Source organism: Bombina bombina, chromosome 9 (assembly GCF_027579735.1).
Source record: "Bombina bombina isolate aBomBom1 chromosome 9, aBomBom1.pri, whole genome shotgun sequence".
NCBI classification, from domain to species: Eukaryota; Metazoa; Chordata; class Amphibia; order Anura; family Bombinatoridae; genus Bombina; species Bombina bombina.
Window position 1 is genome coordinate 65,450,047 of NC_069507.1, and position 14,414 is coordinate 65,464,460.

The window sequence follows — 14,414 nt, forward strand, 5'->3', positions numbered from 1 at the left end:
CTAAAACTTAAAGATAAATTACTGCCTTCTGAGCCTAATGTCTCCCAGGATGATGCTGTACAGGATATGCAACAGCTTTCTTCTTAAACGTCCCAAGCCTCAATGGTTTCACATACAGTGCCCTGCAGTTCCTCTCAGTCTCCTGGAGGAGTGTATTTGACAATAGATTTTGCTGCACAGATATCTTCTGCAGTATCTGCGGCTTTATCTGCTTTTCCCATGATGGAGAAGCGCAAGAGGAAATCTAAACATTTTTCTGACAGTAAGGTGTCTGTCCCATCTGGTGCTGTGAAGGTTGACCTCCCCCATATGTCTGATGAGGATACCTCGGTAGCTTCTGAGGGTGAAATCTCAGACTCTGACAGTATAAATCCTTTTACTGATTCTGAAGAGGTAAACTTCAGATTTAAGCTTGAACACCTCCGTTTACCTTTAAAGGAGTTATTGGCTACTTTGGATGACTCTTCTGTCGCTGTCAACCCTAAAAAAAATCTAGTAAGCTTAACAAATACTATGATGTTCCTTCCTCTGTGGAAGCGTTTCCTGACCCAGACCGTGTATGAGATCATTGCACAGGAATGGGACAAACCAGTGATTCCTTTTTCCCTGTCTCCTGTTTTTAAAAAGATGTTTCCTGTTGCTGACTCCATTCTGGAGTAATGGCACACTGTGCCTAAGGTAGAAGGCGCTCTTTCTACTCTGGCCAAGAGAACCATGATTCCTATAGAGGATAGTTGTTCTTTTAAGGAAACCATGGACAAAAAGCTGGAGGCTTATTTAAAGAAAATGTATGTTCATCAGGGTCTACAATGCCAACCTGCAGTTTGTATTGCCACAGTAACAAGTGCAGCATCTTATTGGTGTGATGCTTTGTCCGAATTTATTTTAGAGGAGACTCCGTTAGAGGAGATCCAAGATAGGATTAAGGCTCTCAGACTGGTAAATTCCTTTATCTCTGATGCTAACATGCAAGTCATTAGGCTGGAAGCCAAGATGTCCGGCTTCACTGTCCTAGCCCTCAGGGCTCTGTGGCTAAAATCTTGGTCAGCTGATGTTACCTCCAAGTCCAAGCTCTTGTCGCTACCTTATAAGGTCAAGACCCTATTTGGTCCTAGTCTGGCTAAGATAATTTCTGAAATTACAGGTGGAAAGGGGTCCTTTCTACCACAACACAAGAGGAATAGACCTAAGGGATGTAAAAAGTCTAATTTTTGCTCCTTTCGTAACTTCAAAGGTCAAAAGTCTTCCTCTCCCTCCTCCAAGCCGGAGCAGTCCAAGTCCTCTTGGAGATCCATTCAGACTTGGAATAAAGGGAAGCAATCAAAGAAGCCTTCATCTGAGACTAACTCAGCATGAAGGGTCTGCCCCTGGTCTAGGACTGGATCAAGTGGGAGGCAGACTTTCCTTGTTTCAACAAGCTTGGATAAGCAATGTCATAGACCCTTGGGTTGTGAACATAGTATCTCAGGGTTACAAAATAGAGTTCAAGACTCGTCCTCCCAGGGGCAGATTCCTCCTCTCAAGATTATCTGCGGATCAGGTAAAAAGAGAGGCATTCTTAAGCTGCGTTCCGGACCTTTCCTTCCTGGTAGTGATTGTTCCAGTCCCAGTAAGGGAACAGGGTCTAGGATTCTATTCAAATCTGTTTGTGGTTCCCAAAAAAGAGGGAACATTTCAACCCATTTTAGACCTAAAGTGTCTTCCTTTGGTCCAAGAAGGTCAGTTCATGATGACCATAGACCTGAAGGATGCGTATCTTCATTTTCCCATCCACAGGGATCAACACCAGTTCCTGAGATTTGATTTTCTAGACAAGCATTTTCAATTTCACTAAGGTTCTGGGGGCTCTCTTGGCAGTTGTCAGGTCTCAGGGAATTGCGGTGGCACTTTACCTGGATATTGGTTAAGACGCCATCTTTTTTAACTTGCAAAATCTCATACAGAGATCTTGTTGTCTTTTCTACGCTCCCATGGATGGAAACTGAATCTAGAGAAGAGTTTCCTTGTTCCAACTACAAGGGTGTGTTTCTTAGGGACTCTCATAGATTCCCTATCTATGAAGATTTTTCTGACGGAGGTCAGAATATCTAAACTTCTCTCTTCCTGCCTCTCTCTCCAGTCTACTGTTCGTCCATCAGTTGGTCAATGCATGGAGGTAATTGGTCTGATTGTTGCTTCCATGGACATCATCCCTTTTGCTCGATTCCATTTGAGAGCTCTACAACTACGCATGCTCAGGCAATGGAACAGAGACCATTCAGATTTATCTCAGAAGATAGATCTGGAACCATTAACAAGAGACTCTCTCTCGTGGTGGATTTCTCAGGATCATCTGTCTCACGGCAAATGCTTCCGGAGACCCTCCTGGGTGATTGTGACCACGGACGCCAGCCTGCTAGGCTGGGTAGCAGTCTGGGACTCGTTAAAGGCTCAGGGCCTATGGACTCGGGAGGAGTCTTCTCTCCCCATAAACATCTTGGAGTTGAGAGCGATCTTCAGTGACTTGATGGCTTGGCCTCAGTTGTCCTTAGCCTGGTTTATCAGATTCCAGTCGGACAACATCACCTCAGTTTCTTACATCAACCACCAGGGTGGAACTCTGAGTTCCTTGGCCATGAAGGAGGTGGCTCGGATTATTCAGTGAGCGGAAGCTCACAATTGTCTTCTATCTGCCATCCACATTCCAGGAGTGGCAACTGGGAGGCGGATTTTCTTCGCAGACAGACCTCTTATCCCGGGGAGTGAGCTCTCTATCCGGAAGTGTTCCAGGTGAATCCTCAAGTGGGGGTGCCGGAGTTGGATCTGATGGCATCTCGACAGAACGCCAAGCTACCAAGGTATGGTTCAAGGTAAAGAGATCCTCAGGCCGCCCTAATAGATGCTCTGGTGGTTCCTTGGGATTTCGGTCTAGCATACCTGTTTCCTCTGTTTGCTCTCCTTCCACGAATCATTGCTCGTATCAAACAGGAGAGAGCATCTGTAATTCTGATAGCTCCTGCATCCAAATCTAGTTTCTCTGAAGCTGACTATTTGAAGATTGAGCGCTTAGTTTTGGCTAAGCGTGGACTTTCTGAGTCAGTTATTGATACCATGCTTCAAGCTCGCAAGCCAGTTACTCGCAAAATTTACCATAAGGTATGGCACAAATACCTTTGTTGGTGTGAATTGAAGGGCTTCTCTTGGAGCAGGGTCAGGATTCCTAGAATTTTGTCTTTTCTCCAGGAAGGTCTGTAGAAGGGTTTGTCAGTCAGTCCTCTGCACTGTCTATTATTTTACACAAACGTCTGGCGGATGTGCCAGATGTTCAATCTTTTTGTCAGGCCTTGGTCAGAATCAGGCCTGTGTTTAAACCTGTTGCTCCTCCTTGGAGCCTTAACCTAGTTCTTATAGTTTTGCAGCAGGCTCCGTTTGAGCATGCATTCTGTAGATATTAAGTTGTTATCTTGGAAAGTTTTGTTTCTTATTGCTATTTCCTCTGCTCACAGAGTTTCTGAACTCTCGGCTCTGTAGTGTGATTCGCCTTACCTTATTTTTAATGCGGATAAGGCAGTCCTTTGTACTAAATTGGGGTTTCTCCCTAAGGTGGTTTCGGATCGAAACATTAATCAGGAAATTGTTGTTCCTTCCTTTTGTCCTAATTCTTCTTCTCATAAGGAACATCTTTTGCATAACTTGGATTTTGTGCGTGCTCTACAATTTTACCTACAGGCTACTAAAGATTTTTGTCAGTCTTCTGCCCTGTTTGTTTGTTTCTCAGGAAAGCGTAAGGGTCAGAAGGCCACTTCTACTTTTCTTTCCCTCTGGTTGAGAAGTATGATTCGTTTTGCTTATGAGACTGCTGGACAGCAGCCTCCTGAGAGAAATGCAGCTCATTCCACTAGGGCTGTCTCCTCTTCTTGGGCTTTCAAAAATTAAGCTTCTGTGGAACAGATTTGCAAGGTGGCAACATGGTCCTCTCTGCATACTTTTTACAAATTTTACAAATTTGATACTTTTGCGTCGGCTGGAGCCTCTTTTGGGAAATAGGTACTTCAAGCAGTGGTGACTTCTGTTTAGGTCTGCCTGTCTTGCCCTCTCCCTGTTCATTCTGTGTCCTCTAGCTTGGGTATTGGTTCCCACTAGCAATTGGAATGACGTTGTGGACTCTCCATGTCTTAGGAAAGAAAACAAAATTTATGATTACGTGATAAATTTCTTTCTTTCCGGGCATGGAGATTCCACAACCCCACCCTTAGTTAAGACAGCTTTTTTTGTTAAACCTCAGGCACCTCTACATCTTTGTTTTATCTTCTTTTTCCATTTCCCTTTGGCCGAATGACTGGGGTTCATGGGTAAGGGAAGTGACACTTAACAGCTCTGCTGGGGTGCTCTTTGCCTCCTCCTGCTGGCCAGGAGTGAATATCCCACTAGTAATTGGAATAATGTTGTGAACTCTCCATGTCCCGAAAGAAAGAAGTTTATCAGGTAAGCATAAATTTTGTTTTTTGAATAAATAGAACATCTTCTGCTATCTGAAGAACATTGGAATTTGAAATATTAATATTTTCATGTCAGGTTACCGCACTTGAAAATATGCAATCGTGTTTTTACGCTCTTCGGGCTAGTGCGCAAGCGAAAACAGTTTACTATCAACTTGTAATACAAGTGTTACCAAATGTGTTCAAAAAGCTTACTTCTAGCGCAGTTAACGATCAAGTGGGAGCAATAAATAACGTTTCAGTTGTAATATGACCTTTAATATTTGTGCTTTTGGCTGTAATGACAACATAAATGTTTTCTAGCTACAGAGAAAAAGCATTTGAAGACTAAAGGGCGGCTGCAGACTGGAGCAGGACATAGGATCACTGCTGCTGTCAGGGGGCTGTATGGAGGAAATGAGCAGGAAGCTGAATGCACTACACAGGTACCTATGGCACTACTTACCCTCTGCTACACATAATTAATTGGAATATCTGTATTAGTCAGTGCTAGTGAGTTGTTGTAATTTTATCTTTGTGCATTAATGTGCCGTTTACTGTTACAGTACAATTGTATTAGTTACTGTTATTGTGTCTGTGTTATTAACTATCAGTTATCAGTTGTATATTTCACATATGTTTTTATTTCTTTCTGCTACTTAAAGGGACAGAAAAGTTCAAATTAAAGGGACACACTTTCATGATTCAGATAGAGCATACCATTTTAAAATACTGTCAAATTTACAATTATCAAAACGTGCACAATCTTTTTATATCCACACTTTCTGAGGCAACAGCTCCTACTGAGCATGTGCAAAAGTTCAAAGTACATATTGGGGGATATTTATCAAAGCCTCAACTATGCTGCATTCGCCGGCACCAATACGCTCGCCTAACATCGCCTAACATTGCGGCCGCGGACCTGAATACGCTCTCCATATTTATAAAAAAAGCCGGCAAAAAACTGTGCACCAATTCTAGGTGATTAGCATCGGACTGTTGTTAACTAACAGTCATCGATCTCCCTGCTATTCGTCTTTTTACCAACTTTATTTATACCTTGTCACTAAACGCCGCCACTATACTAACATGTTTTACCCCTTTCCCGCCGCTCCCGGACCCCGCCGCAACTGTAGTAAAGTTATTAACCCCTATCCCGCCACTCCCGGACCCCTCCACACTAAATAAACGTATTAACCCCTAAACCTCTGGCCTCCCACATCGCTACCATTAACTAAGCCTATTAAACCGCCAGCCCCCCACATCGCCATAAACTAAATTAAGCTATTACCCCTAAACCTAACAACCCGCTAACTTTACATTAAAATGACCACATCCTTATCTTAAAATAAATTTAAACTTACCTGTAGAATTAAAATAAACTATTTTTAAACTATTAATTAACCTACCCTAACTATTATACTACAATTACATTAAACTAGCAATTAAATTAGCTATATTACATATTAAGAAACCCTAACCCTACTGAAATTATTAAAATCTACTATTAAAAATTAGTAAATTACAAAAAAAATAAATGCTAAGTTACAAAAAATAAAAAACACTAAATTACGGAAAAAAACTCCACAGTATCAAAAATAAAAACGAATTACACCTAATCTAATAGCCCTATCAAAATAAAAAAGCCCCCCAAAATAAAAAAACCTCTAGCCTACAATAAACTACCAATGGGCCTTAAAAGGGCCATTTGTGGGGCATTGCACCAAAGAAATCAGCTCTTTTACCTTTAAAAAAAAATACAAACTCCCCCCAACAGTAAAACCCACCACCCAACCAACCCCCCCCCCAAATAAAAATGTTATCTAAAAAAACCTAAGCTCCCCATTGCCCTGAAAAGGGCATTTGTATGGGCATTGCCCTTAAAAGGGCATTTAGCTCTTTTACCTGCCCAGACCCACCCAAAAAAACCTTAAATAAACCTAACACTAACCCCTGACGATCCACTTACAGTTTTTGAAGTTCCGGTTGAAGGATCCATCCAGCCGGCAAGAAGTCTTCATCCGGGCTGCCTCTTCCATCTTCATCCATCCCACGAAGTCGTCATCCATGCGGCCTCTTCTATCTTCATCCATCCATCCGGCGCAGAGAGGTTCCATCCTGAAGACATCCGGCGCGGAGCTCATCTTCAATACGGTCGCCAATCAGCCAATAGGATTTGAGCTGCTAAAATCTTATTGGCTGTTCCAATCAGCCAATAGGATTTGAGCAGCTCTCATCTGGCTGTTCCAAACAGCCAATAGGATGAGAGCTCAATCCTTTTGGCTGTTTGGAACAGCCAATAGGATGAGAGCTGCTCATCCTATTTAGTAAAAAAAAATGTTAAATCAAAATAAACATAAAAATAAACATATTGTGTTTAAAAATGCAAACAATTTACTTGTTTTCTTTCAAAATGAGCACTTTCTACAGCTAGATTAGCAAGCACACATGCCTCTTCTGAGCATGTCTTCTGAGCATGGGCGACTCTGACTTCCTGTTTCTCTAGTCTTTACTAAATAGTAAACCTGCTTGTGTTACTCTAAAAGATATATGTCATTAAGCCAGATATGCCTTCATATAGAGACCCCAGCCCGCTTGTGGGGATATGACAGGATGTAATGGTCACTGCACAAATTAAGTTTAAATAAAAAAGGTAAAATCCTTTTAAAATAATGAATGATACATATTACAATGATTTCTATTAAAGGGACAGTCTACTCCAGAATTTGTATTGCTTAAAAAGATAGATAATCCCTTCATTACTCATTTCCCAGTTTTGCATAACCAACATGGTTATATAAATATACTTTTTCCCATCTTTGATTACCTTGTATCTGAGCCTCTGCAGACTGCGCCCTTTTCTGTGCTTTTGACAGACTTGCATTTTAGCCAATCAGTGCTGACTCCTAGGTAAGCACAATGTTATCTATATGTCACACATACGCTAGTGCTTTCTAGATGTTGCTAGCTGTTGCTAAGTGCTTTTTTATTACAACAATGAAACAGACGGTTTTATATCCCATTAACAACACATTTATGAAGCTATTTTTCACGTATTAAATTCCACAGCCCCTGTTCAAATCCCTTAAAAAGACAAACACACATATCTTTATGGTTTCGGAGCAGAAAAAGTTATTTATACACGTCACTTCATGCTATTAAAAGGGGTCAATCAACAAACAGGCCCTTCCACCTGTATTGTAATCTGCATTTTGTTTGTTGTTATTCCTGCTCATTTGGTTTTTGGATTACAATATCAGAATATTAATGACACAGATAACAATTTCACGTTGTTTGTGGAGGTAAAGATTTCAAGCTTGTGGAACTAGCTTTAGAAGCATTTTAGGATTGTGTTTAATGGGGAAAAAACTAGCTGGTAATTGATAGCTACATACATATGCCTTTTGTCATTGGCTCACCATATGTGTTCAGCTAGGTCCAAGTAGTGTATTTGTGGAGCATGATCTAGTGGTCCAATCAAGTCTAAAAAATGTATAGACCCCCCCTGCTGCTCCTATTAGCTCTCAGCTGTATTTACTACTACAGGTATGAGACCGTGTTCTTTAAAAGCAAAGTCCTCCACCCTCCAAAGGCAATCACAAACAGCCCAGACAGGAATTAAAAAATATACTGTTTATTAAAGGAAAAAAATAAAGGAAAAACAGGGCTACACATCAAAGGGTGATATAACAGGAAAATAAGGGACCCAAAGTGCTCCACGCATACGCGTTTCGTGCGCGTCTCCCATTGGTGAAACACATTTACTGTGTACACGCTGAAGAGATGCAGGGAACAACAAAATATTGACAACTAGTAAGCACACTGTTTTTTTATTGTGGTTTAAATTATTTGATAATTCCTTGATTAACTAAATAACTCACAAAGTTGTATCCCCGTACTACTTACCATTAGTGTTAAAGTGTATTACTCTTAAAGGACCAGTAAATACAATGGATTTGCATAATCAACAAATGCATGATAACAAGACAATGCAATAGCACAATGGGGCCGATTTAACATTGTGCAGGCGGACATGATCCGCTGTAGCGGATCATGTCCACCGCACATCGATTAATGCCGACAGCATACGCTGTTGGCATTTATCATTGCACAAGCATTTCTAGTGAAATGCTTGTACAATGCCGCCTCCTGCACATTCGCAGCCAATCGGCCGCTAGCAGGGGTTGTCAATCATTGCGATCATATCCGATCAGGATGATTGCTGTCCGCCGTCTCAGAGGTGGCGGGCAAGTTAAGGAGCAACGGTCTTATGACTGCTGCTTCTTAACTTATGTTTCTGGTGTGCGTGGAAACTGCTGTATTCGCAGTATAATAAATTGTCCCCTTAGTCTGAACTTCAAATAAGTAGAAGATTTTTTTCTGACAAATGTATGTCTTTTTCTACTCCTCCTGTATCATGTGATAACCATCAGCCAATCACAAATGCATATATGTATATTCTGGGAATTCTTGCAGATGCTCAGTAGGAGCTGGTGACTCAAAAAGTGTAAATATATTGTTAATGGAAGTAAATTGGAAAGTTGTTTAAAATTGCATGTTCTATATTAATCATGAAAGTTTCATTTTGACTTAAGTGTCCCTTTAATTAGTGTGAATTTGTTTGCTAATGTGCATTTCTGTGCTATTATAGCTGTTACTTTCTATCCAGTGTATAAAATATATGTTACTAGTGACATTAAAGGGATACTAAACCCAAATTTTGTCGTTCATGATTCAGATAGAGCAGGCAATGTTAAGCAACTTTCTAATTTACTCCTATTATGATTTTTTCTTTGTTCTCATGTTATCTTTATTTGAAAAAGCAGTAATGTAAGGTTAGGAGCCGGCCCATTTTTAGTTCAGCACCTGGGTAGCGCTTGCTGATTGGTTTGCTACATTTAGCCACCAATCAGCAAGTGCTACCCAGGTGCTAAACAAAAAATGGGCCAGCTCTAAAGCTTACAGTACTGCTTTTTCAAGTCAAGATAGCATGAGAACAAAGAAAAATTGATAATTAGAGTAAATTAGAAAGTTGCTTAAAAGTTCAAGCTCTAGCTGAATCATGAAAGAAAAAAATTGGGTTTAGTATCCCTTTAAAGGAATACAAAAATGAATGCAGGACACAAATTATTTGAGGCTTCCTGATGCATATGAAAAATCCTGTGGCTGGGAAAGATTTGTTGCAGTAACAAAGACAGACTACAGATTGTCTATTTGGACATTCAGTTAATCTGATTCTTTTTTAACTTCCAAAACTGAAACTCTTTCCTTACCTGTGTGACTTCCCAGCTAGTTTGCCTGAGTTTGAGGTATTGTTTAGCAGTGTAGCGTCCCCCAGGCATCAGTTGTATCAGAGCACGGAGGAGCTGTCTTAAGCTGACATGATGAGGAATAACAGTGCATGAGTAATGTCCCTTCTCTGCTGTCTCCATGTGCACACAGCGCACCACAATACGGATAGAGAGAAAGAAAGAGACAGGCTCTTCAATTTCATGCATTCCTGCCTGACTGATGTCTCTATTCGTAGCTCCAGATGGTGGGTACTTCAGTGGGGGAGCTAATGATCTAATGATCTGGCATATTTAGGGGAAAACCAATAACGGCACGTTTAACCTTCAGCCGCGGCAGGCGTCCCGTAGCCGGCTCTCTGTGGGAGAAACCAGCAGATATCAATTACAGTGCTCGCTGAGCCGATCAGCCGGAATAATCACAATTAGTTTTAAAAAATAATTAAACAGACCCCAGGGCGAATGTTTGGGGGGGTGCACACGTGGAAGTGATGACATCACATGCAGAGTACGCCTGACGAAAGGTAGTGAATCTCCAAAAACTAGGAGTGGTTTGTAACAACTTCATGCCTGTGCCCCCAAATAATTAAAAATTTACCTTGAAAAAAAGCTTTCACAGATACCAAGTTGTTTTTTTAATGAGTCTGATATTGCACATAATCATTTGTTTATAAGTAATAAGAGGTTAAAGAGACATTTTATTGAAATAATACAATATTCTAATGAATTAGAGTGCGTTGTTATTGCATTAGAATGTCCGTTTAACTACATTTAGATAAGCAAGTCAGAGACCTGGGCATCTACTTATCAAGCCGTCAACTTACTTGCATTCGACGGCACCAATACGCTCGCCTAAGATCGCCTAACATCGCTGCCACAGACCTGAATACATTCTCCAAAGTTACCAAAAAAGCTGTCAAAAAGCCGCGCACCAAGTACTGGGCGATCAGCAGCGGACTGTTGCTAACTGACAGTCATCGATATCGCTGCTCTTCGGCTTTTTCCCAGCTTTATTGGTATACTGTCACCAAACACCCACACTATACTACACTGTTTTACCCCTATCCCGCTGCTCACGGACCCCGCCGCAACTAAATAAAGTTATTAAACCCGCCGCTCCCGGAGCCCACCGCCACTCTAATAAACTTATTAACCCCTATCCTGCCGCTCCCGGAGCCCACCGCCACCTACATTATGTTATTAACCCCTAATCTGCCGCCCCCTACACCGCCGCCACCTACATTATGTTATTAACCCCTAATCTGCCGCCACCTACATTATACTTATTAACCCCTAATCTGCTGCCCCCTACATCGCTGCCACCTGCATTATACTTATTAACCCCTAATCTGCCGTCCCCAACGTCGCCGCCACTATATTAAATTTATTAACCCCTAAACCTAAGTCTAACCCTAACACCCCTAACTTAAATATAATTACAATAAATCTAAATAAAACCTACTATTAATAACTAAATAATTCCTATTATAAACTAAATACTTACCTATAAAATAAACCCTAAGCTAGCTACAATATAACTAATAGTTACATTGTAGCTAGTTTAGGGTTTATTTTTATTTCACAGGCAAGTTTGTATTTATTTTAACTCGGTACAATAGTTATTAAATAGTTATTAACTATTTACTAACTACCTAGTTAAAATAAATACAAATTTACCTGTAAAATAAAACCTAACCTAAGTTACACTAACTAACACTACAGTATAATTAACTAAATGACCTAAATTAAATACAATTAAATAAATTATATACAATTATCTAAAGTACAAAAACGGAAAAAACTAAATTACAGAAAATAAAAAACAAATTACAAGATATTTAAACTAATTACACCTAATCTAATAGCCCTATCAAAATAAAAAAAGCCCCCCCAAAATAAAAAAACCCTAGCCTAAACTAAACTACCAATAGCCCTTAAAAGGGCCTTTTGCGGGGCATTGCCCCAAAGTAATCAGCTCTTTTACCTGTAAAAAAATACAAACAACCCCCCAACAGTAAAACCCACCACCCACACAACCAAACCCCCCAAATAAAACCCTAACTAAAAAACCTAAGCTCCCCATTGCCCTGAAAAGGGCATTTGGATGGATATTGCCCTTAAAGGGAAGTTAGCTCTTTTGCGGCCCAAAGCCCTAACCTAAAAATAAAACCCACCCAATACACCCTTAAAAAAACGTAACACTAACCCCCTGAAGATCGACTTACTGTTCTGAAGACCGGACATCCATCCTCAAGGAAGCGGCAGAAGTCTTCATCCAACCGGGCTGAAGTCCTCAACAAAGCCGGGAGAAGTCTTCATCAAAGTGGTTCTCCAAACGGGCAGAAGTCTTCATCCAGACGGCATCTTCTATCTTCATCCGGCTCCATCTTCAAGACATCCGACGCGGAGCATCCTCTTCATCCGGAGTCTTCTTACTGAATGACGGTTCCTTTAAGTGACGTCATCCAAGATGCCGTCCCTTAGATTCCGATTGGCTGATAGAATTCTATCAGACAATCGGAATTAAGGTGGAAAAAATCCTATTGGCTGTTGCAATGAGCCAATAGGATTGAGCTTTCATCCTATTGGCTGTTGCAATCAGCCAATAGGATTGAGCTCGAATTATATTGGCTGATTGGATCAGCCAATAGGATGAAAGCTCAATCCTATTGTCTGATTGCAACAGCCAATAGGATTTTTTCAACCTTAATTCCGATTGGCTGATAGAATTCTATCATCCAATCGGAATCTAAGGGACGTCATTTAAAGGAACCTTCATTCGTCGGCAGTCATCGGAAGTAAGAGGATGCTCCGTGTCGGATGTCTTGAAGATAGAGCCGCTCCGCATCGGATGGATGAAGATAGAAGATGCCGTCTGGATGAAGACTTCTGCGGGCTTGGATGAAGACTTCGGCCGCTTCGTTGAGGACTTCTCCCGGCTTCTTGGAGGATGGATGTCGGATCTTCAAAACTGTAAGTAAATCTTCTGGGGTTAGTGTTAGGATTTTTTTAAGGGTTTATTGGGTGGGTTTTAGTTTTAGATTAGGGCTTGGGCCTGCAATAGAGCTAAATGCCCTTTTAAGGGCAATGCCCATCCAAATGCCCTTTTCAGGGCAATGGGGAGCTTAGGTTTTTTTAGTTAGGTTTTTATTTGGGGGGTTGGTTGTGTGGGTGGTGGGTTTTACTGTTGGGGGGTTGTTTGTATTATTTTTTTACAGGTAAAAGAGCTGATTACTTTGGGGCAATGTCCCGCAAAAGGCCTTTTTAAGGGCTATTTGTAGTTTATTGTAGGCTACGTTTTATTTTTTATTTTTTATTTTCATAGGGCCCTTAGATTAGGTGTAATTAGTTTAAATCTTTGATAATTTCTTTTTTATTTTTTGCAACTTAGTGTTTATTTTTTTGTGTAACGTAGTGCTTGTTATTTTTTGTAACTTAGTGTTTATTTTTTGTGTAACGTAGCGTTTGTTATTTTTTGTAACTTAGTTTTTTCTAACTTTGTAATTTTTTTAGTGTAGAATTAAATTATTTGAGTAGAGTTAGGTGTTTAAATATATAATATAGTTATTTTAATTTGTAATTTTATGTAATTTTAGTATAAAAGTTAGGTTAGATAAATTATTAATTTAATATAGTTTAATGTAATTTTATTATAATAGTTAGAATAGGTTAATTAGTAGTGTAATATAGTTTATTGTAATTTTATTATAATAGTTAGAATAGGTTAATTATTAGTTTAATATAGTTTAATTTAAATCTAAAGGTAAGTTTTAATTTATTATAAGATAGGGATGAGTTAATATTTAATGTACAGTTAGCGGGTTGTTAGGTTTAGGGATTAATAGGTTAATTTAGTTTATGGCGATGTGAGGGGCTGGCGGTTTAGGGGTTAATACATTTATTTAGTTGTGGTGGGATCCGGGAGCGGCGGGATAGGGGTTAATACTTTTATGTAGGTGGCGGCGGTGTCGGGCGGCAGATTAGGGTTAATAAGTATAATGTAGGTGGCGGCGGTGTAGAGGGGGCAGTTAGGGGTTAATAAGTATAATGTAGGTGGCTGCGGTGTAGGGGGGCAGATTAGGGGTTAATAAGTATAATGTTGGGGCGGCAGATCAGGGGTGTTTAGACTCGGGGTACATGTTAGGGTGTTAGGTGTAAACGTAACTTTTATTCTCCCATAGAAATCAATTGGATATCGGGCAGCAGCGAACATGAGCTTTTGCTGCTTTCAGACTCCCATTGATTCCTATGGCATCCGCCGCCAACCAGGTACGCTGGGCCGGAATAGTGCCGAGCGTACCTGGTAGACATTTGTTAACTAGCAAAAGTAGTCAGATAGTGCCGAATTTGCATTCGGAACATCTGTAGTGACGTAAGCATCGATCTGTGTCGGACTGAGACCGGGGGATCGTATGTTACATCACAAAATTCTACTTTTGCCGGTGTGTAGGCTTTGATAACTAAGGAGAATCAAGCTCGCCACAATTACGCTGCAGAATTCCAGCGTATTTGCGGTTGACAGCTTGATAAGTAGATGCCCTGGTCCCTTTGGCTGCTTCGTAAAATATCAGTGACTTTCTCATTCTCCACTAAACAGTACTATAGCGTCATCCTGTATTAAAGGGACATTCCAGTCAAAATTTGAATGCACATAGATGCAATAAATCTT

General features: G+C 40.5%; 1 protein-coding gene across 2 annotated transcripts in view; it reads left to right on the forward strand.

Annotated features, from left to right (window-relative positions):
* Positions 1–14,414, forward strand: part of WDFY4 (WDFY family member 4) — a 598,790-nt gene that overhangs the window by 329,087 nt on the left and 255,289 nt on the right. For both annotated transcript variants that reach the window (XM_053692180.1, XM_053692181.1), the window contains exon 39: positions 4,782–4,903. In XM_053692180.1, coding sequence (XP_053548155.1) covers positions 4,782–4,903 — 122 coding nt within the window. The remainder of the gene's footprint in view (positions 1–4,781; positions 4,904–14,414) is intronic.